The sequence below is a fragment of the Mustela lutreola genome, chromosome 13, assembly GCF_030435805.1.
Source record: "Mustela lutreola isolate mMusLut2 chromosome 13, mMusLut2.pri, whole genome shotgun sequence".
In the NCBI taxonomy this organism is placed as follows: domain Eukaryota; kingdom Metazoa; phylum Chordata; class Mammalia; order Carnivora; family Mustelidae; genus Mustela; species Mustela lutreola.
The window spans coordinates 15,029,383-15,053,362 of NC_081302.1; the positions used below are offsets into that span (position 1 = coordinate 15,029,383).

General features: G+C 43.5%; 1 protein-coding gene across 1 annotated transcript in view; it reads left to right on the forward strand.

Moving 5' to 3' along the window:
• The window catches only part of ABCC4 (ATP binding cassette subfamily C member 4), a 248,047-nt gene that overhangs the window by 111,546 nt on the left and 112,521 nt on the right, over positions 1–23,980 (forward strand). The window contains exons 15-19 of the mRNA XM_059144719.1: positions 1,409–1,618; positions 2,623–2,763; positions 3,158–3,195; positions 3,781–3,875; positions 5,673–5,819. Of these exons, the coding sequence (XP_059000702.1) occupies positions 1,409–1,618; positions 2,623–2,763; positions 3,158–3,195; positions 3,781–3,875; positions 5,673–5,819 (631 nt within the window). The remainder of the gene's footprint in view (positions 1–1,408; positions 1,619–2,622; positions 2,764–3,157; positions 3,196–3,780; positions 3,876–5,672; positions 5,820–23,980) is intronic.

The following is a 23,980-nucleotide window of genomic DNA, read 5'->3' on the forward strand; positions in this document are numbered from 1 at the left end:
GCTGGTCAGCCAGTCCCCTCACTGCTATTTTTTGAGGACCGCACTGCCGGTTTCAGTACTCGTCCACCGGAGGAGTTGGATTCCTTCCTGCTGTTCATCTGGTCCCTCTCTAGCCGCCGAGCAGTGCTGGCTGTCCTCGCGTCCCCCGGGAAATGGCTGGTGTGGGGCTGCCGACCGAGTTGCCGTCTCCCTCTAGACACCTAGTCGTTTCCTTGTGCACCTGTACTTCCTGAGTCAGAAGTGGTAATTTCATTAAATGAGGCATATGAATTTTACCTCCCAAATGGAACAAGACACACACTATATCATGAATAATTTTTTGGTTCTCCAGGATCAGACTGGTTCCCAAAAGATTCATTGGGTTTCTTTCTCTGTGGTCCACGCCCGGGCACGGGATGGGCAGGGTACCAGCCGGGGTCCCAGGCTGCCTCCCTTCCCCTGGCCTGCTGTCCCCTGAGCCTTTCCTCCTTTGCTCTGTTTGGCACCCTGAGATTTTGCCCAGGATTTTGTTTGCCACTGAGTAGAACTGCTGCATATTCTTTCCTGGGGTTGAGAACCCACAGAAGACACCTGCGCATTATTTTCTGTGACTTGGTAAGGAAGGGAGCTGTGCAGTCATGTGTCACGTGGGTTTCAGGAAAATTATTTAATTTGTTGGAGCTTAAAGGAGTTGCTTGATTTCAGAAAGCCTAGTTGGCTGCTTGTGGTTGGCGCTTCCCAAGCTTAAATTTTCATGCATTTGAGTGTGTTGATTCTGGCTTAGGGTTTGGTTTGCTCGTGATGGCAGAAACCCCCCCAACCAAGGCCTCAGAGTCACCCCAGTCAGATGGTCACCTGTGTTAACAACTTTAGCAGGTAGAGTATTGAATTCTCAGTTGGGAGCTTTCTGAGTTTGTGGGCAGCTGTAAAGACGACCTCCCTTGTGTCTGGTCTCTGTGGCATGTGATACGGTGGCCATGGCCAGCAGAGAGTCGATAGGGAACTCTGGCCATGCACAGGTGACCACATAGTGTCAAGCTTTGTTCTTCCCTGGAATTCCCTCCCTGGCTTGACCTTGTTCTTTTAAATACATGACACTTGCCTCCATTTCCATGTCGTCTAAAAAACCTGTACTGGTATTTCCGCCAATATCTGTACTTTTTACTTCTTTAAATCCCTGTGGTAGTTCGTGACCTCCATCCCTAACGCGGGGTTCCAGGGCACCTACCACAGGGTTTGACAGAAAACAGAATGCTCGGTTCTGTGTCCAGTCGAGTTGCACCTCATGTGTCAGACAGAATTCCAGGCCTAAGGGTAATTCTCTTATGAAAATGGTAATTTAAGACCAATTAACTTTTTTTGATTAGCGTTAGAGGAGTGTTATCAAAGGCACGTGAACTCCTATCAAATTCTCTTATTTTTATTTTAGGGCAAGATGGTACAGAAGGGGACTTACACGGAGTTTCTGAAATCTGGGGTGGATTTCGGCTCCCTTTTAAAGACGGAGAATGAGGAGGCTGACCAGAGTCCTGCTCCAGGATCTCCCGTCCTGAGGACTCGGAGCTTCTCCGAGTCTTCCGTTTGGTCCCAGCAGTCGTCCAGACCCTCACTGAAAGACGGCGTGCAGGAGGTCCAGACGGTGAGTTCCCTTGCTGCGGGCCCTGGTCCTGTGGGCTCTCGGCGTACTCACGTGTCTTCATTCTCCGCGCATGACCCCTTCCTTGGTCCCAAAGTGGATCCTACAGTTCCAAGGCCTTATTCCATGGACTTGGTAAAATTAAAATGCAATGAAGGGAGCAGGCCTGATCAGGGCTCTCCTTTGGGTGTTGGATGGAGAATGTCGGGGGGCTTCAAGTTCCAGAACCCACATCTCAGCCATCTCTGAGACCACAGAGGGCTACAGACACACCCAAGGACATCCTTGGCTTCTGTGAACCTACAGGACATTCTTTGTTCTCTGCACAGCCACACGGAAATGCCCTGCTTCTCCCTTAAAAATATGCATAAGTGGTCCTCAGTATCTAAGCCTGCACAGTCCAATTGTAGGAGCCTGGATGATCCTGGTAAGGATGCAGACGAGTCCTGGGGAGGACTCACTCTCTGAAATTTAGGAACCAAAGACCACGCGCTCTCCCCGGTATCCTGATGCCCGTACCTCTTGCTGTTTGAACTGTTTTCTGTATTTGGCTCATAGTTTGAGCTCCTGTGATCTTTTGCGTTTCCATTCCTGAGGGACGCCAGTAGTCTGAGGTGATACGTTAGCTCCACAGCATCTTGTGTATTATTGTGGAATAAGCTTCTGCATTTATACGTGAATCGAATACTTTGTGCCTGTGCTGGAAGTCGTAACGTTCCCCTTTCAGGGAAGTGAATGACCTCGTACAAACAACATTTCCTCTTTGCCCATAGATCCCTAGAAGTGGGATGGGTGGGTCCCACTGTGACTGCATATAGTTTGGCGAGATCCTTGTACACCCTTCCCCTGAGGACGTGCCCCATTTGGCGCCCCTCGCTGCATGGAAGACGGGCCGCTTTGCTCCTGGCTTTGCCAACGGGGCGCACTGTGGAGCTTCTGAAGTTTGGGGGTACATTATACAAAATTTTTTCTCTTACTGCCTTTTATCCCTCCCTTTCCGTTCTCAGAACGAGAACATACCGGCTGCTGTATCCGAGGAGAGTCGTTCAGAGGGAAAAGTCGGTTTTAAGGCCTACAAGAATTACCTAGCGGCTGGCGCTCACTGGCTGGTCATTGTGTTCCTCATTCTGTTAAACGTCGTAGCTCAGGTAAACGCGGGCATTTATTTTGTTTGTGGCCTCAGCCTGGTCCCACTTATGCTCTCTATATTTATTCTCATTACTGTATTTTGCAGTCCACTTGGATTTGCCTTGAAATGTGGTATCTTGGGGGACAGAGTAACGGACTTTTCCTGGTGATAGTGGACATGGCAGAAAGCTTCTAGGGGTTTTTTAAAAAAAGAATGTTTTTTAAAGATTTTAAATTTTAAAGATTTTAAAATGTAACGTGCACTCACTTGCTGTGTTCCTTGGGGTGTTGGGCTTGGCGTAGACCAGAGCTGGAAGAACCGTGTCTGTTTTCCAGGGCCTTTTGACGGTCCCTTTGGGTGAGGGAGAGTGTTGAGGTGCTAAGTGGCGTGATCTTTTTGCCTCCCTGTTCTAGGTCACCTACGTTCTTCAGGACTGGTGGCTCTCCTACTGGTGAGTTGCTTCCAGTCTCCTGCTCGGGGCCACAAAGTCAGGCAGCCTCCTTCCCACAGAGCTGGGCAGAAGTGGGCTCATTGAGCGTCCTATCCTGATCCTCCCTTAGATTCCCCAAAGAGAAAGAAAGCTAAAGTTCTTGCTGGTGGAGTATGGCCCTCCCATAGTCTCTCCCCATGAAGGATCCTCAGACAGTTTTGAGAACTGAAAGTTTGTTTTTTTTTTTTTTTTTTGTAAAGCTTTTATGCATTTATTTGACAGAGAGATACACAGTGAGAGAGGGAACACAAGCGGGGGGAGTGGGAGAGGGAGAAGCAGGCTTCCCGCAGACCAGGGAGACCGAAGTAGGGCTCAATCCCAGGACCCTGGGATCATGACCTGAGCCGAAGGCAAAGGCTTAATGACTGAGCCACCCAGGCGCCCCTGAAAGTTAAATTTTTATAAGGTAGATGTAACCGGGGCAAGGCACGCTTTTCTAGCATAAATCATGTCCCCCAAATTCAGGCTAACTTTTTTGGTTTCTTTTTGTACTTATCTGAATTCCATCTCTAGTTGAATATTTTTTTTTCCCCCTGTTTCCCACAGGGCAAATGAACAAAGTGCCCTGAATGTCACGGTAAATGGAACAGAAAATGTCACTGAGAAGGTCGATCTTGCCTGGTACTTAGGAATTTATTCAGGTAAAGTTTAATCATTCGGTTTATTATCCGGGAGTCTGAGGTGCTTACAATGAGCCTGTGTGAGTAACTAGGGCTTCCAGGAGTAATTCAGTAATGTCTTAACAGATTAAGAGTCTGAGTCGCATTTACTCTGTGAATTAATTAGAATAATTATTTTTAAAATCTACTAGAAGAAAGAGGTTGAATGAAGACTCTTAATTTGCTCTGTACTGGATTTTGGAAGTTAAACCAGGATTGAGCATTCAGAAAATCAGCCACTGGAAATTTGTGGCTATTGTCTATTCTAATGGGTTGCTTTAGCTAAATCTTATATCATTATTTGGATGGGCAAGGGGATTAGAAACGGATCCCCACCCTGTGGTTCGGATTGTTCCAATTCTGTCTGAATAAACCCCTGGCTTTTATTGAACTTGGATGAAATCCTCTGGCAGCAAGGTTCCCCCACATAAAAGCATTATTCCCTCGCAGGTATGCAAAGCTCCCAACCCCACACTGCTCTTCTCTTGGGCTTCACTAATTACTTAAGAGAGAAGCTAAGCAGGGAAAAATCCTGTGTCTGGGAATTAGGATTCCTTCTCTTTCTTACCTTGAGATCACAATGTTATCGCGTCCCCAACTGTGTGATTAATTTAACATTTGGCTTGCCAGACTAATATTAACACAGCACTCTGTTTTCACAAGAGTGCTTAGAATATAGGTGGCATCACATACTTTTTAATGAAAAGCCTCATCTAAAATTTTAAATATTCTCACCGGAAACGCTCGTACAAGCTTTCTGCAAAGATAGAGCGAGTGATCTTTGTGAAAACCTACTCACTGAAATTTGGTATTTATTTCGTTGAGCACTCGCTAAGAAACCCTGAACACATGAGCAGTTTACCTTCCACGTTGGTGAGGCACGAGGGGCCCGGAGGGAGGAAGGAACGGTTTACTGCACATTCAAGTGGGATGGACGCTGGGCGCTGGGGGGTGGGGGGTGCCCGGGAAAACGGGGAGAACATCTGTGGACAGAGTTGAGGCATTTGAGCAGCTCTGAGAGTGTAAACAACAGTGAGGTGTCCGCTGAAGGGGAAAAGTGCACTTGATGGGGTATTTTTCTCAAAAATGACCGCCGTCTGTTTAGCGTTGGGAGTTCAGGGGATAGGTACTCATTTGTGTCCGTAATAAAATCCATAATTTAAATGATTTTGTTCATTTAAAGATGCCTCTTGTTTTTGTATAAAACACTTGGCGGGAGAGATTATTACTCACTGAGACGATTTCACACGAACCCAGAATTTGTATTTTCTTGCGGTTCAGTTGAGAGATTTTCTACTTGTCACTTAATATGGTATTTTCATATTCTGTAGAAACCACCTGGGTATTTGCTACAAAGAGATGGGACATCATTTGCCGCGTTTCCTGTTAATTCACATGCCGGCGTCCGAACGTACCGCAGTTTTAGATTATGATACGTGTAAATAGTAAAACTCGAAATGTGGAGAAGGGCAGATCGACTAGTTTTTATAATTCTCTCTCTTCCTTCTGAGTTTTTAATAGAACTTGTAATTGAATTAGGAAAGCCTAGCCTGAAATTGTGGTTTACACCTGATTTTTTTTTTCTTACATATAGTTTCACTTTAATGAGTGAGAAAGAAATTATGTTCTTTACGAACGTATCTTACAAATGCATTGAACTCTTACAGAATCCATGGTGTTTTATGGAATAAAATACTCAATATCTTTCTAAACTGCCAGACGTGCTTTGGCATTGCTGAAGAAAGGAGATGTTCTCTGAGCGATGTTTCTTTCTTTCAGGTTTAACGGTGGCTACCGTCCTTTTCGGCATAGCGAGATCTCTTTTGGTATTCTACGTTCTCGTTCATTCTTCGCAGACTCTGCACAACAAAATGTTCGAGTCCATTCTGAGAGCTCCAGTGTTGTTCTTTGATAGAAACCCAATAGGTAAGTCAGACGTCTACCCAAGTTCCTCAGTCAGTCTGCCTTGTTGACACAGTTAGTGTCTGGCCACATTTCAGCATCTGGAAACGGAGGAGAGGCTTGGAAGAAATGGCTTTGTGTGTTGATTCCTTTTCTACAAAAAGCTCCACTGACGGTTTGCTTCCTGCCAGACAAAATCTGACTATGGGGGGCCTAGAAGCTTCTGTTCCAGTGTTTGTGGAAAACAAATGAGCGTTCACTTTGCACATAGATCGGCAGCAGTGAGGTCCTTGACATGAGCGCACCCGGAAGTGCCTTAGTGGTTGACCCTCCAGCCCGAGGCCCTTGACTTGTCTTGCTTCTGAAGGCAGCCTCCTGACCTGGCTTCCTGTGAAGAGTCAGTCCCTCCACACGTGTTCCCTCTGTTCAGGCCCAGCGCGGCTTTGTTTCTGCAGGGGACAGTTGACAGGGCTTGTCCAGGTAGGGAGGTGGGCTGGCTGTTCAGTAGCTGTGTGATCCGGCCGAAGCGTGTCGATGCTGCTGGGCGGGCGAATCTCAAAGCGGAATGTTGCAGTGATCAGTGGGGACTGTGGATCCAGCTGCATGGGTTCAGACTTGGTGCCAGCTACTAACTCTAAGAGCTGGTTGTGGTTCTGTTCATCCTCACGTGCTAGTTACTTAATTTCTCTGTGCCTTGGCGTTCTTACCTGTGAAATGGGGATGCTGTGTGCTTACACTCCCTTAGCAAGATACCGTGGGACTAAGGGACGCCTGGGTGACTCAGTTGGTTAAGCACCTGCCTTCGGCTCAGGTCTTGATCCTGGGGTCCTGGGATCGAGTCCCACGTCGGGCTCCCTGCTCGGTGGGGAGCCTGCTTCTCCCTCTGCCTGCCGCTCCCCCTGCCTGCCGCTCCCCCTGCTTGCGTGTGTGCACTCTCTCTATCTTACAAATAAATAAAATCTTAAAGAAAAAAGATATTGTGGGAATAAAGCAGATCAGTACATTCACGCACCTCGGAGAGTCAGTGCCTATGGTATCTTAGCTACAGTGACGAAGTGGTGGGTTGCAATTTCTGAGCTGACCTTCGTGCTTCACGAGGCTGTCATGAGGGTTAAATAAGACTGTTCCAGGAAAGCATTCTATGCGGTTCATTCCGCATGTTTGTTTAGTCCGGGCCCCTCACAGAGCACAGACACCATGACCCGCACAGGCCCCCACGAGAGAGCAGTCTTGTTGTGGCTGCCGTCAGACAGGGACTTACGAATTGGACACCAGGAGGCCGCTCCACTTTGCCAGTTACTTTGAGAGCTACAGTCATAAAGTTTGGAGCGGTTAAGTGGGGCTGCATCTCTCTTATCACAGCCTCTGAATTCTCATGGCCATGGTTAACTGGGCTCTTCCCGTTCAAGACCTGCAGGCTTTTCCTCATGCTGATTTATATATTATTCAAGGATTTGGGACCGAGCCTCAATCTTCAGGGTCGCTCATCTTAGAGTGGCACACCACTCTTAACCTTGCCCACCTCCCCCCTCCCCCATCTGTTAGCCGGTCCTCATTCCTTTGAGAAAACAGAAGCCCAAGGAAAGACTCCAAAGATAGGTCTCGTTGGCCCAGAACGTTAAGGGACCCTGAATTATTTATTCTTTTTGGTGGTAGAGTAAAAAAAAATTTTTTTTAATTAAAAATATCTTAAGTGGTAGACTTTACCATAAGGTTAAAATTTTTGTAGGTTTTTTTTTTTTTTTTTTTTTTTAAAGATTTTATTTATTCATTCGACAGAGCGCAAGTAGGCCGAGGCAGGCAGAGAGAGAGGAGGAAGCAGGCTCCCTGCTGAGCAGAGAGCCTGATGCGGGGCTCAATCCCAGGGACCCTGAGATCATGACCTGAGCCGAAGGCAGTGGCTCAACCCACTGAGCCACCCAGGATCCCAATTTTTGTAGTTTTTAACCTAAGGGGAAGAACAAGCCAAAGGCTTGAATTATGGTTCGTAGTAGACATCATTGATGGTATGTGCTTTAATGGTTATATAATATTAAAAAATAATTCTCCTCTAGAGTTGAGGGGGTGGCGGGGCTCAATTGTTAAGTTCCTTTAAGTATCCACGTGAAATGGTTACAAGTGCTCGTGTGATGTCGTGGGTCCCCCTACCCCCCCACCCCCGAGTTACAGAGTGTCCTCTGAGCAGCTTGGAGAGATCAGGAAGCACCTCGTTTTCTTCTCAGTACTTTGTCATTCAGAGCACCCTCTCAGGAAGAAGTCAGTCCATCTCATGGTCTTGAGAGTGTCCTGGAGTTTGGAAAAGAGAAGGTATAGGAAGGACTTTCCCCCGGGGGTAGTTTTCAGCCAGCGAGACTGGGAGTGGTGACGGGCTGCCGACACCATAGCCTCGCCTGGATTTGCAGGTGTCCTGCTAGAGTTGCCTTCCAGGGTCACTTTCAGTTCCACCTGTTCTGGAATATTCTCAGTGACCCTGATCCAGACTGTGGAAATGTCTTTTTCCCTTTGTTCACGGGTGCTCCCACCCGAGATGTGCTGTCTCCCTTCTCATTATCGCTCCCATCGTGTTCATCAGTGGGAGATCCTTCAAACTCACCACTTCAGAGCTCTAAATGTTTTTTATATGATATTTTTTTTAAAGATTTTTTATTTATTTGACAGACAGAGATCACAAGTAGGCAGAGAGACAGGCAGAGATGGAGGCAGAGAGAGAGGGGGAAGCAGGCTCCCCACTGAGCAGAGAGCCCGATGCGGGGCTCTATCCCAGGACCCTGGGATCATGACCTGGGCTGAAGGCAGAGGCTTCACCCACTGAGCCACCCAGGCGCCCCTTCAGAGCTCTAATTTTTGACAAGATTCCATCTCTTCAACCTCCACGGCCAGTTTCTCTCCATTTTGAACCTATATGTGCTCGCATGAAGTTTATATACCTTATTTGCTTCTGTAATGCACTATCTTATTACCCACTGATTTTTCATAAACCAATCGATCTTAAGCTGTTTGGGTAAAATTTGAGTCAGCTAGTATATCTTCTCAGAAGGGCAAAAGCCAGTTTTCTTCTTTTTCTCTTCCCTTTTTTTTTTTTTTTAAACAACCGTTTCCTCCTCTGTGGATTTTGGTAATGTTGTTGTGTTTGTTTATGAAAGAGCTGCGCGTTCTCAGCTGTCCCAGCATTTCCAGCACTTTCTGCTTGCACCTGGAGTTGAGGTGTGGCTTTGTGGATGTGATCTGTGTCCCCGTGCTGTGGGCTGCACCTGTCTCTTCCCTGATCAACTTCTGTCTTCCTCCATCTCTGTTCTGTCAGATCTAAGACACAGGTAACACAAATCCCAGGTCAAAAGGAGGATCATTCAGACATTAAGAGAGAATTCCTGTATGCAGTGTAAACCATGTTTTCCTTGGTCGGCCTGAGTTTGTTTTATTTTTTATGTCTGGCACAAGAGGGCAGCATGATCTACGGTATTTCAGGGATATAATCTGGGCACTTTATTGCAAAAACCTGTTTTATTTATATTTTATTTTATCTATTTGATTTTTATCTTTTTAAATTTAAAACTTAGAAATTCCATTTTTTTATGGCTTGAGTCTGTATTTTGTAACTGTTGATACAGAATTTTAAAGCCATTGTTGTAGGTCCTTATGTTTGAGACATAATGATGGATGAATTACAGTGTTGTCCCAGAATATCCGACATTTCTAACAGGGTCGCTTGGATTTCTTAACTGACACCTTCTCGCCTCGTAACTGGAATAGGCAGCCGCTGACATCTTGACTGGATATATTTTAATTCCTAAGGGTAAGACTATGGTCGCTCGTATGACATGAGTTTAGGGAGAACTAGGACCAGTTTCTTCAGTTTCCTTCCATGCCAGCAGAGTCCGTAGAGATGTCCTATTCCTACCCAGTCTCTAGAGTTTCACCCTTCATTTTGGAGACGAGATGGACAGTTGTCCTGTTTCTTCGTGCCTGGAAACGGCGACAATACTTGGCTGAGTGCATCAACCGTAATGGATTCCAGATAAATATTTGTTTGTTTGCATCCCGTTTGTTAATTTGGCTTTAAGAAAGGGAGCCGCTGTAATGTTGGTGTTTGTTTATTCTCTCGGGGAAGTGCAAAGTTAACACTGGGCTGTGGCCAGCGCATTTGTGTCACAGGACTGATTTTTTTACAGCGGTGTGTGAGTTCTCTTATTTAGGTCTCCAGCCTAAGAAGAGCGCACACATATATCCCCTTCCCTTACAGATTAAGTTAGGGCTAAAGTAATATAAAAGGAAAAAAAATAGAGTAATTTCTTCTTCTCTCACTTTAATTCTCCTGGTGGAAGGTGCTTGTGCTCAGGAAATGTATGGACCGTGAATTGTGAGAGACCTATTTGTGTCTCCTCCTAATCCAAAGTCTTGAATTACCCAAAGGATTAAGATTTCTAATTTGGGTTGGAAATGAGCCTCTGGAGATGCCTTCACAAATCTGAGCTATCCTGAATTTGGGGGTATGCATGGATAGGAGTTGAGCGTTGGGGGGAGGTGAGTGGTGGAGGGTTGAACCATTGTTCTGTTTCTTGAACCTGGAAAGGGACACTTTAGCATCCACTACAAGCTGCTACTAAATATCTCGAGGAGAAGTGAAAAGTGACCCGAGAGCCGCGTGGCAAGGTTCTTGTCCTATCAGAAGAACTGTCTTGCCGGAGTCTTTATAAAATCACTTGTCAACATTGTGCTGCCTTGCTCGAAAAAGAGTCATCAGTGGAGAAGCAAGATAATTGTAGGGATACCTCTCTGTTTATTCTGTTCAAATGGCCACTGGAGTTAGTGCTAAATGCATATTTTTAACAAGTATAATATTTCAGCACTGTCAAAATTACCTTGACGATAATAGGCCTGTTAAATTATAGCTCTATAAGTTAGGAGGGAAGATGGCTGTGCTTAGCACACATTAATCTATGCCTGTTCACACAAGTGATTCTGCTGAGCAGGTAGCATGTTAGAACAAGAAATACTGGTCCTAAAACCTCTGATTTATGGTAGGTGTTGTTTTGACACAGCATTGAGACGATTTACAAGGCAAGGCTTCGTGTTAAAATATTTCACCGGTGTCATCATTCGTCACCGACATAAATATTCAGTAGTGATGCCGGAAAATTGGTAATGTGCCCATTCATGCCAGATCACTGGCTGTGTTTCCTTTCAAGTGAGATCTGTTGTGGATATGGCTAAAAGAAACTATGGTTTTTCTTCCTTGAGAGCAGATGAGCTGGAAGAAATTGAGAGTAAGAATAACATCTATCCTGACAGCTTTCTTGTACTCATCTTGCCTAGGTTGCTTTTAATTCTGGCTTAAGTCCTACAGGCTTGCCCCTGCCCCCCCTTCCTTGCTTGTGCACATTGTAAAGAACATATTTATATGTACATTAGTTAAAGAGGCTTTTCGTGTTCAAAGGAAGAAGTTAGTCATCATCTGAAAGGCTTTGTTGCAAAACAGAAACACACATTTCCCTTTTCTTTTTTTCCTTGTTAATAATAACAAATGCAAGTGACTCTAAAGGGAATGACACAAAAGATTGCATCAATCATAATGATTCTCAATAGCCGTATAAATATTGTTTTTTCAGGTTTGAATGAAACAGCTAATAGTTTTGAAGTAGGTGTGGTAATTAAATCCTGTCGGCTTGTCACATATTAAAAATAATGTTTTTTCACATAACAATAGTTATATGTACTTAAACTCTTTATCAGGGTGATATTAAGTCATATTTTATGGGAGTTGCTTGTTTACTGCTAATAGTATCATAAAAGCCTTTGTTAGGGGTTTAAATAGTTACATAGTTACATATATTTGATTACTATTGTTATTTTGTCAGTAATCTCTGTAAAGATGATTATTATAGCTCTTGTCCAGAGTTGGTAAATATTGCACCATTTTGATATATATTTTTAATCTATTAGAATGTAGTCTTTAGTCCTGTTTTTTTTTTCCCCCTCCACAATCATTGTACATGGAAATACTGACAGCTTAGCAACAGAGAAAGCACTGTTTGTGGTTGTCCAATAAAATGGCAGAAAGATAAGATTTGGGAAACCTGTGCCTTGTTCAAAGTGGGAATCCCGTAATATCTCAGGAATTTGTTAAGTATGTTATTTTACTTGTGTTCTTTTATTTCCCAGGAGAGTCCCCATTAAGTGACATATGTATCATAATATAGAAGTTCTTCACTTCACTCTAATATTTGTAGCTATGATCGTAAGACTCCCCAAACTCCCCTGTTTTCATTAGTTTTGTGTTTGTGTTGCCTCAGTGTTCAGCCAGTTTGGAGCTAGGCAGATTTTGGTACTCAGGACCTCACTAGTGTATTCCAGTTTCTCGTGTTAGTGTGCTTAGTGCTCTGGCATTACCCTCTGGAGTGTGTGATTTAAAGTAATTCAAATACTATTATTTAACCAACCCCCCAAAATCGTAGGCCGATGATTACTTCAACGTTGTAGTTCTTTGTGACAGAAAACACATCAAAGTATCTTTACGACATAGTTTATCACTTTTGTGCAACCATTCAAGAGAATTTGGAGTAGTATTTCTGGGCTGGTTTCAACCCAAATAAATATCGATAAATATATATAAAAGCACCGTGCTCTGACATGTGGTGTGAGTGGATGGAAATTTGCGGGATCGAAATTCTATATGGTTTTGGTCTATGGTCAGTTGTCCCTGTCCACAGTTTGACTTTGTAGCTCTACTGAACTTTGATTTTCATTTTATAACAGAAATCTTCATCTTCTCATCATTTGCTCCCTGGCCCCTTTCCTTTATTTTTTAATTTTTATTTATTTATTTTTTAAAGATTTTATTTATTTATTTGACAGAGATCACAAGTAGGCAGAGAAGCAGGCGGGGGCTGGGGAGCAGGCTCCCTGATGAGCAGAGCTTGCAGGGCTTGATCCCAGGACCCCAGGATCATGATCATGACCAGAGCCGAAGGTGGAGGCTTTAACCCAGGAGCTCCCTTCCTTTAAACATTATCATTTATTTTGATGTGAAGAAAATGGAAAAAAAGAAAGAAAGAAAGAAAGAAAAAAACCCAGACATTTACAGCAACGAACCTGTGACATTATATTTCACATAAAGTTTTAAAATTTGGTTGTTTTAAATCACATCTTTATAGTACTTGTCCCAATTATGGTTAAATTGTAATTTAGGTAATTACATGTTGACTGCCTGTCTCTTCTCTTAGCCTTGGGGCCACAGTCCTCATAGAGCCCATCTATTATGTTATTGCAAAAGCCTCTGAACGCAGGATTGGACACTTTGTAGCCGATTAGTATTTGTTGGCTGCATAGAAGAAGTTGGGATAGAAGGGGTGGTTTCAGGAGTGAATTTGCATCTCCCTGTGCCACGCCCTTTGAGAACAATGCAACTATAGAGTGTCGAAATAGAATTAGAGCCTTTTTGTCTTGACACTCGGTGTTGACATTAAATTGAACACTTCCCTATTTATTTTCTAAAGTAGAATTTGTAATAGATTATTTATGGTGGACCGTGTTTCTGGTATGTGATGGCCCGAAGAGAAGACCTATATACATGGTTCGTTGTGTGATTCATGGAAGGCACTGTACAAAGGTTCCAGCTTCTCCTGTTATCTACCAGTCCAGGAAATGATATTGCCAAACACCTAATGTATTTCCTGGGGGTTTGGCTGTGCACTGAAGACAGATGTAGGCGCTTCAATATTTGGTACCTGATAGTTTTACTTCATGCATCTTAAAACCTCAGTAGACATTTTGAACTATGAGTAGGGAGTTGAGATGCAGGTTTTGATGTGGGGAAGACCCCATTCTGTTGAAACGTAGCTTTGGGGTAGCTGTGCCCCTCACTTTTCTGCCTCGGGTTTCACAGGTGAAAAGAGGGAAGTGTTTTTCACTCCTCAAGCATTTCCTAGTCCTCTCCTGGGTGTAAGTTGTGGTCCCAAGCATTGGAACAAAAAGTTCCTATTTTTAAAGGCATTTGCAAACTTAAATATTTGCAGACAATGGATGATTTCTAAAACAACCAACTCCCTGCCGCCCTCACCCAACCAAAAATGCTATCCAGTGTCAGTATTTGATGATTCCATGTAGGGAAGATACCAATTCCAAGACTGAATACACTTGTAGGCCAGATAATCTTAATTCACATGTACACACAAGACACACTTACACACCTGGCCCTGTGGTATATTTCTTTTTCATAATCAATTACCTAAGTCGTTGGCCTTGAGTTCATAAAATTTCCAAAACTGTTTTCCTGGAACTTCAAGACCAATTGTTTCAAAATGAAAAATCACACCAGTTGGAGAGAGGGGGGGGAATTTAGGAAACAAAAGTAAGTGATTGACTTAAGATAATAACCTCTAAGCTTACAGCAAACCCCGCCTGGCTTTTAACCAGACTTTTGATGCTACTCCAATACTCTCCTGACCCATCAGGAACCATCTAGATGCTTAGAGCTCATCTCTGGAAAGTGCATGAGAAAGAAGCAAGTTAGCCTTGAATAAGTATCCATACATACTTCTCCTGGGCTTTTAGAACCTGCTTACTGATGCTTTTTTTTTTTTTTTTTTAAATCTTTATTTTACAGAAAGAGAGAGAGAGAGAGAACAAGCAGGGGCAGAAGCAGAGGGAGCGGGAGAAGCAGACTCCCTGCTGAGCAGGGAGCCTGATGCAGGACTCAATCCTAGGAACTTGGGATCATGACCTGAGCCAAAGGCAGAGGGTTAACAGACTGAGACACCCAGGCACCCCAAAGTGTGTTACAGTTGCTTTGCCAGATGATAGAGCATAAGCAATGGCAGCTTTCTCCCTGACAATATTGTCATGAAATCCATCCATGATCTGCCCGCTGTTCTTTTCATTCTTAGTAACCAGGATCAACCTTTCAGAAATTTCCCCCTCCTTTAGGTGGAAACGCTTTAACATCTAGAAAAAAAAAAAAGGCAACAGGCTTCAAAGAACACTTTGAATGGAAGTTTATTAAAACACTGTGGTTAAGTGGAAAGCTATCAGAAAATCAAGTTCTCTGTTCTGGAAATATTTTCCTTTCATTTCTTTTTTGCATTTGCATTTTAATAGATTGTATCACATGGGGAAATGTTTCAACCTCTTGAACACCTGGAAAGTCTATTTTAGACTTGTTATGTGTTTAAAAATCTTTATCCAGACGTTATTCCAAATACAGTTGTGCTTTCGTGGTGGGAACATCCTGCCTCCAGGTCGGCTGTTGGTAGAAAGAATACTCTAGAGCAGGCGTTGTTTATACATCAGTAGAAACCAGTGTGTCTGCTCTGGTTGATTTTCAGCTTACGTCCCTGATTTTTAGGATATTGAAATCAATAACTGGTTAATGATTTTGATTGGTCTCTAAATTTTAAGTGGAGGTTTCTGGAAGTATTCTTAGTTTGAGGCATGTAGTCAGAAAGTATGAAAAGTTTCGAGAGTGGTAAGAAAAACATTAAAATTTAAAAACAAATTTTTAATTCCGGTGTGGTTTACACAGTGTTAATGTTTGTTTCGGGCATACAATGTAGTGAGCACCTAGTTTTGTTATGCATGAAGTATGCGAACGGATCTTGCAGTGTTTGTGGATTTATCCTGACATATATATTCTCACACATATAATTCCATATGTCTAGATCACAGCGGTGCTTTGAGATGTAAGAATCATGGATTAACTTTTTTTGTTACCGTTAAATATTTAAAAGTAGATGAAGAAGGAAGTGGTGGCGTTTTTGTATATAGTCCTTTCTTGTAGAATTTTTCCTCTTTCTGTTAGTGTCAGAATGACCGGGGCTCATTAAATTTATTTCCTTTGGGGGAACTATAAATTCATTATTTTAGCTTTTTGGAGAATAGAATGGCAGAAATAGCTTGAAATTATATCTCATGCTGATATTAATCTTCTCTCTATTCTCCCTCGTAGCATAAAAACGAACAGGAGTCAGATGTAGTTGAAGGAGTTGCACCTGTAAGCTCTGCGGTGGACGGAAGTATTCGTTAGGGTGCTAACTTCTAAACGTCGGTCTTGACATAGTCCCGTGTAGGAAAGGAAAATAAACGCACATTTCAAGATGATGAGTCATCAGTGTTACTAGAAAATTGTTCTTCTTCCTTGACTTCAAGATTAAATAAATAGTTGTTGACAAAAATAGCCAGAGTACTTTTAAAAGGCAACACCTGTGTCATCCAGACAGTGATTTATCGTACCATCAGATAAGCTGCTGTTTATTAACGAATTGTCAAGTCTTTAGCCCAGGTGAAGAGATTCATCATACGTTAGGAAATTCTAAAAATTGAATCAAGAAGCTTTAATCCTTGATGCCAAATGTTCTGACCACTCGTGTCTTCTTTCACACAAGGTATGCCGTCTTGTCTTTGTTCTTACTCTATCAACGTTAACTAAATCTTCCCTAGATCAGAGGAGGGTGTGACATTTTAGGTGGCAGAATGAGTATCCTCTACATTTGAATAAACATGTTTTTTTTTTTTTTTTTTTTAAATAGCCCATCTTTTCTCTTCCCTGAATTCTTATGTCCCTACATCAAGGTCCTTTTGACCGAAGCACAGTTGTCTTAAGTAGCACTGGCGAAGGTTGGGGTGGCGTGTGTGTGTGTGTGTGTGTGTGTGAGAGAGAGAGACTTTTAGTTAGAGCGTCACACCAGAATAAGGTTCATATTGTTAGATTCTATTAAAGAGATGTGAAACTTAACATTTGAAAATCAACCAGCAAATAGAGTGACCTTTCATTTTTAACGACACCCATTTGAACAGTTCTCTTGTCTTTCCCAATAGTGGTTTTGAGCCAGAGTATAATTTGGGCTCCGTGGTAAAGACTTTGGAGGCAGCCTCCCTGAATATGAATCTTAGCTCTGCCACCAACAAACCTTGGCTGCATGACTTCACCTCTTTCTGCTTCAACTCTGTCTTTACAGTGGGGATGGTAAGAGGGTGGTAGACCCAAACTTTTTTAATGTGAGAATTAAGAGATTTAATATATGTAAAGGATTGGAAACGATGCCTATCATATAGCTGACGTCGATTAACTTTGGACTGTTTGACATGTTGACATTTTAGAGGTGGCTTTTTTTTTTTTTTGCCTTTTTTTAAAAAACAAAATCCAAATGCATCTGCTAATTTTGACAAAACAGTGGGGATGGGGAATGGGGTGTGTGTTTTCTCAGATGCAAGGAAAAACAGGTAAATCACCAAACAAGCCACAAAACAACATCTTTTTTTTTTTTTTTTAAATTTTTTTTTTTTTGTGTGTGTGTGTGTGTGTGTGTGTTTGTTGTTTTTCACTGGGGGCTTAGCTTCATTCCAGAGTTCATTTTAATTTAATTTGGTTTCACAATGAGAGCTCAATTTTGCATATAAGTACCAAACATCTGGTTTACTTTTTGTTTAAAAATGATATGGCTGAAGTTTATTACAGAAGTCTATTGTATAATTAAGGAAAGACAGTTTGAAATTTATAAAATAAGTTCTATTTAAATGGAACATGGGAATCTTTCCAGGGAAGTGCATATACTTTTTGGGAATAGCAGAACTTACTATTTTTGAAAATGCTCTAACGGGTCAAAATGTAGAACTTCTATGTATTCACCTTTTTCAAAAAGCATGAAAAATGACAAATTTCACAACTGAAAGTTAAAGTTGACCTAAGGCAGTTTTAGATTGTCAAGCCTTCAAATTTTATTCATGGGATGTTTTTAGAGACATTTTGTGGTTTGTTCACTCCAGTTAATTCCAGGCAGTCCTTCTGCATTTCTATCAGATGGACATTCTGATACCTCAAAACTTCTTGCTCACAATATGATTAAAGCAGCTGGGGAAGAAAATGAGATTCCGGGGGTCGTTCTTACGAACTGTAGATTATATTTTTAAAACATTTAAAGGAATCATAAGCCCGCAGAACAAATACAGCTCTTCTATATATACTGTCCAATTAGCATTAATAAACTGACCATTTAAATGCTGTAATTTACTGGCTGACTTTAATAGCATTGAGGCATGTGAAGAGATGCATGGTTTGGGTGCAGAGACCCAAGTGAAGATAGAAGACTTAACCGGTTGAACACCTGTCTGTAGTTAGTTCTGTTAGGGCGGCAAGCGCCTAACTAGTTCTGAGTCTTCATCTTTATTCAGCCTCATAATGTCTGAGAGGGCCCTTGACTCCGAAAGTCCATGGTTCTGTGGTCTTGCAGAAGTCACTTAGAAACAGTTTGATGGCATGGACAAGCACAACAGGGTTGTCAAGACTCAGAGGGTTTTTATGAGCCTCCTTTCCACGGAAGAGGTGTTGTGTGTTGGCGTTTATTACCCCGTGGCTTATCAAATTGAGGATCAGCCCGAAGTAGGCTACCTCTGGAACACTTCCCTATGTGTTGGCATTTTATAGCAACATCGTAAATTTATTTGACAGTTTCAGCCTCTCAAAATCCCGTCACTTCCATTGTCTCGTTTCATCTTCAGAAGCAACAAGGCACCGAGAAGTCCACACTCTCTTCAGCCTCGAGAGCTTGTACGTAGCAGATGTGCGTTCGTCCTCGCCTCCTTGTTCACTCCTGTCGTTATTGTCCTCACTGGTTATTATGTGGGAATGGAGAGTTCCGATGCCTGTAATTGAAAATTAAGCAGATGATCGCTCCAAATGATTAATCAGCCCACAGATTATAATCTGCATACAGATTATAACTAAATATTTATTAAACATCTCCATACACCAGTGTGCTGGGAATTTTGCATAAGAGAACCAGAGACTGTGTTCTGAATTCTCCGTGGGCATTTTCTGAAGCCGTGTCATCCATTCCCTATGCATTATAATATTTTTACACAATAATGGTACTCTCCAGGTCAAGGTGAAATTGTCTTGCGTATTAGTTCCTGTGAAATGGATGTGGACATCAAGCTGATCAGAAATATTTTTAAAGTTTCAGAAAATTTGCATGTCCTGGACAGTCCAGCACGTAATACACATGTTATGAGGTGTATGCAATCGTTGTATTTGCAGTCAGGGTGTGTGTGTGTGTCTGTGTGTGTGTGTGTGTATAAATACAAGAGTAAGAAATACTTCAAAATTTGCGGTCTTTACCTTCCTCATTCTGTTGATTCAGCTTTTTTACGCTCTTTCTTGCTTTTATCCATTTTCAGGGGGATTTAGCATTTGGAAGTGAATTAGTCCCAAGGTGGGGGAGGAGGGGGTGGATGTTCGGAAAGTGACTGTTTCTGAAAACCAGATGATCACTTTAACCCCTTCTCACGGCTCTGCATTTTTTAGAGAGTTTCAACTAGTACCTTCTCATGACTTTATGATGGTTTTGTTTATTTGTTTGTCTGTTTTCGTGACCCGTCTGGCATACAACAATGCCTGAGTTTAAGGCATACAGCGTACATCTAGTCGATATATTTATATTGCAGTGTGATTGGTGTGGTGGTGTTAGCCAACCCCACTATTATGTCACATGGTTATTCTTGTGTCATAAACAATTAAGGTCTAGTCTCTGAGCAGGTTTACTGTTTATAATACCCTTTTGTTGTCTGTAATCACCGTCCTGTGTATTAGATCTCTAGGACTTACAAGTGTGAACGCCTAGATCGTGCCCCACCCCCGAGCCCCCCCCCCCACCCACCTACCATTTTACTCCCTGCTTGTATGAGTTCAGTGTTTTCAGATTCCACATCTAAGAGATGTCACACAGTGTTTGTCTTTCTCTGTCTGGCTTATCTCACTTAGCGGGATGTCCTCAAGGTCCGTGAATGTGGTTGCAAATGCACGATTTCCTTCTGTTCTGAGTAGTAGTAAGGTGGGTAGTGCTTGTGTGCGTGTGTGTGTGTGTGTGTGTGTGTGAGACATCATCATACATTCACCCTTTGAGGAACGCTTAGGTTGTTTGTAGACTTTGTTGAGAATAAGGCTGTAATGAAATGGGAGTGCAGATATTTCCACGACAGTCCGCTTCATTTCTGTCACACCTTCACGTTTTGCTAATTTTAAAGCTGATCATGTTTTAGGAAAATGTTAGCTCTGACATTTATAGTATTTGGTTTTATAAGACACAGCTTGGGATCATGGGATTGTAGTAGGCCCTTCCTTGCCATTCGGGTCCTCAAAGGGGAGTGAAAACAACACAGCATTTGGTATGAGCTTTTTAAAATAACTTAAAAAGGACTCAGAGAGAAAGAGTAGTAGTTCTTAAATCCTATCATATTAGGAGTACTGCTCACCATTCCAAAACGTGTGCAGTCACGAAGACAGAAGTACCTTTACGTAGGCTGTGTTGGAAATGCAGTTCAGTGTTTAGTAGGGCTCATCTTGACTTTGAATGGGGGAATAATATGGTTGGAGGTATTGGTTCATGGGGTGGATAGAATGGAGTTCTGGGAAGTTTCCTACAGAGAGAACCAGAGCAAAATGTCTTCGATATTGTAGGAATCCTATCCAGTGGTCCTATAGATAAAAAGAAGCATGGGGGTGTGGGGTGTAATAGAAGACTGGATAAATTCTCCTGTTGGATATTTTCAGACAAACCGTCCTGCTAAGCTTTGTGGTACAGTACCACACTTGTCGTGGTGGGCTTAGAACTTAGGTTAACAGCCTGGAGCCCCGGATGTATCAACTCCTGTGAATCCTACTTACAGATACATTTTATTGATTCATTCAGGCTTTGGTCTGTAGATCGCTTTTTAGATACTTAAGCTCCTCCATTCACAAATCATGGTAACGAGAAAGACAAAAAAAATTCTTCATTGTGTTTTGCTGCCTCTGTCTTAAATCTTTCTCAATAACATAGAGTTTTGCTTTCTTAGTTGTTCTCCACCGAAGTTAAGTGATATTTGGAAATTCGCAGGAAAATAGTGTCTAGGAAATCTTACCACATCACCAGGTCAGTGTTTTATAGTGAGATACTTTAAGGGTGCTCATTCGCTTTATTTCAAATAGTGTAAGGACAGGATCTAATCCTAATTTTATCCATCTTTCAGATTTTTATCGTTGTCGTCAACTTGGGTGTATAATGTTGATGCATCACTATTTCCTCTTCTTCTGGGAGAACCTGTTTCCAGTGTCCTTTATGTTTTGATAGTTTTTTGAAAAACTCAGAAATGCGGGAATAGGTATCCTGCATTAAAGCACCATTTGCTGTTGTGGGCGAGGCTGGCTCCCTGGGCCGATTGGATCAGCTTCACCTTGCTTGGGTTCAAGTAACACAAGGTTGTGGTCTCTTTACTCCTGGTCCTGTAAGGTTCTTTTCAAATACTGGCTCAAACATATAAAAAATGTCATTAGAACCCCCCCCGCCCCCATCAGCACCCTGTATAAATAGGCAGTTTCGTCAGGAGAGATGGTAATATGGGGCTTTATAGTCATGGTATCCTGTGTTCTGTCTTCATTTTGCATTTCTGGAGGCGTCTGGCATTCTTCAACTTTTGTACCTTCTTGTTTCTGTTGTGGAGTTTTGAGGATGCATGCCAGGCAAAAGCAACTGGCTGATAAAGCACAGATCCAGACAAAATGCTCGAGAGACAAAGTGAGAGACCTAGGTGAAAAGCAAACTGACCTGGGAAGTCCGAGGGTAAGGAACACTGTGTTTTGATCCGAGGAAAGAAAATTGCTCCCCTGGGCTCTCTCCTCCATTCCTGTCTCGATGACTTCTCACGCGTTCGACGGCTCGACCCGTTCAGCCTTGAGCCGCCTGCTGCCTCCACGTCGTAGCGTCTTGGTGAATTAAAGCTCTCTTCTTCCTTTCTGATGAAAATACTAGCAATTTCAGATTTGTGACTAGTGGCTCTGTTCAGCTAGAAGGAAACCTTTCAGCGATGAGCCACTTGCCTTTCTGTCTGCAGCCTGTGGAGTGGGTGCCCGTCGGAGAGACTGGGATCCAGCAGTGAGTTTTCTTCGTTACAAGCCTATACAGGTGTTATTTAATGCAGGCGAGTGTCGAATGCTGGTAAGAACACCGTAAGGTCATGGTCTGAAAGGACTTTGATGTCTTGCAGAAGCCTGATTTTCCCCTAATATGCATGAAAAACTTGTGCCGTATAGCTCTTAGGAGATGAATATTTGTTCGTGTAGGTTACAATAGCACACGTAACCCGAGAGGGATGGGAATGGTGGGCAGAATGTGCATTTGGAGGGAAAAGGGGAGAAGAAGTAGCATGCAGAAATTAGCCATGGAAATCCATAAACGGCAGGCCGAGAACATTCTGCAATTGTGTTAGCTGGGTTTTACCAGGTACAATGGGCAGACACCAGATCCTGCCCGTGGAGAATTTCTGATTTTTTTCTTCAAAGTTAAATGATTTCCTTAGAGATTTCAAACCCTCTGTCCAGCCTTTCCCCCTTAGATAGAAATTTCTACTCTCCTTAGTTCCTGGATGTTTAACGAATGTGTGAAAGGCCATTATTCGATATGCATCTTTTTAAACTGTCCACAAAGAGAAAGGCATATTGGTCCTTCAGGGACAACATCCTGGTGCAGCCTTTGGTAGCCTGGATTACTGAGACGGTTTGCTGTTCATTTTGCTTACCTGTGCAGGAGAGACATTTTAATTCCATATTGGGTTTTATACACCAGGCATATCCCATGGGCAGTCTATATTAGACCATTAGACGGTCTGTGGTGCTTCTCATCTAGAGGCTGTGGAAGATCCATGGACGGGTCTGTCCTCCAAGGGAGCCTGGAGAACAAATACCATCCCAACCCAAAGCTAGGAAAATATCGAAAGGAGTGGGTGTGTCCATGAGGCAGGCTGGTGGGACCGTGCTGGTCTAGTGATGGCGTGTTAGAGTTCTAGCAGTTAACGTCCTGCTAAGGAGACACTTGGGAGGCAGAACCTGAGGCAGGGCTGAGGAAGTGGGGCTTTTTGAGTGGAGCCAGGAGAAGTGGGGGTGGGGAGATAGTTGAGGAAACACTCAGAATCAGAATCCAGTGGCGGGTCACAGAACAGATCAGAATGGGTGCTAGAGGCCAGGAGGTCAGCCTGAAGTCCATGAAAACTTCTCCCTCTGGCTTGCTGCCAGCCTCTTACCAGGGGGCGCCATGACACTTAGGGAAGCGTGGGTTGGTATCGATGTGATTAACCTGTCAGCCACTCGGCGCAGAAACCTTTTCCTCTCAAGCAGCTACCACGATGGGGAGTTGTGTGGGTATACAGTGAGGGGGGAAATGCAATTCGGGATGATGCTGGCCCGTTAAATATCTGGAAGCTGCAAAGAAGGGGTTTAGATTGCAGAACCCGATGAGTTTTTTTATCTGTTGGGTATAGACCGTTTCTGTAGGTGGGGCCTGCCTCAAGGTGGAGGCACTAAAACTGTCCGAATGGGCGAGTTGTTTCATGGAGCTTGCTGCCCCCGCCAGGCCTGGTGGGGGGCCCCGGGAGCTGGAAGGTTTCCTGACTACCCCAACCCCCCCACACAGTTTGCCCTCATGCTTTTGTGCCGGGGCCAAGTTCCTGGGCTGCAGCTGCCACAGGAACAAGCTTGAACCATCTTTCTTGTCTTGAATTTGACCAGTGGTTATTCCCCCCGCCCCCACCGTTTATGGGCAGCTGGCCCTTGGAGGCCCCTTTCATCGTTCCACTGGACACGATGCCTGCTTGTCTCAGCGTTGGCCTCCGTTCTCACAGTCACAGTCTCTCTCGTTTCCCAACAAGGCAAATGCTGAAGAGGCGGCTTTCTGAGCACACGCGCTTACCCTTCCGTCCGTCTGTGGAGAAACACTTACTGAGCCCTGAATCATAAATTGAGCACAGCATCCCCAAACCCTGTGTGTCTTCTGCTAGATACCGCGTTAGTCGCCATGTTAGCATGGGTGTGGTCTGCATAGCGGAGAAGGGGGCCCCGGGGACCGTGTGGGTGTCTGAGGAGGCCTGAGCAGCTTTGAGGAGGGGCTGGTGTGTGGCGTCTCTGGAGGAACCGGCTAGAGAGGGAGTTGGAGTCATTCAGACGTGGGAATGCGAGGTGGGGGTGCTGGGGGTGACCCGGACCCTCCTGGCTGGTGTGCAGTGAGCGTGGGCAGGAGTGATGGCGGGGCCCAGCAGCCCCAGGCCAGCGGGGGATCAAGCAGTGTGTGTGGAGTTTTTTAACCCCCTTTCTAGAGCTATGAGAAGTGTTTCTCCTGGTCAGATGCCTTCTTGCCTTTCTGTGCTTGCCAAAGCTCTGTCTCATCAGG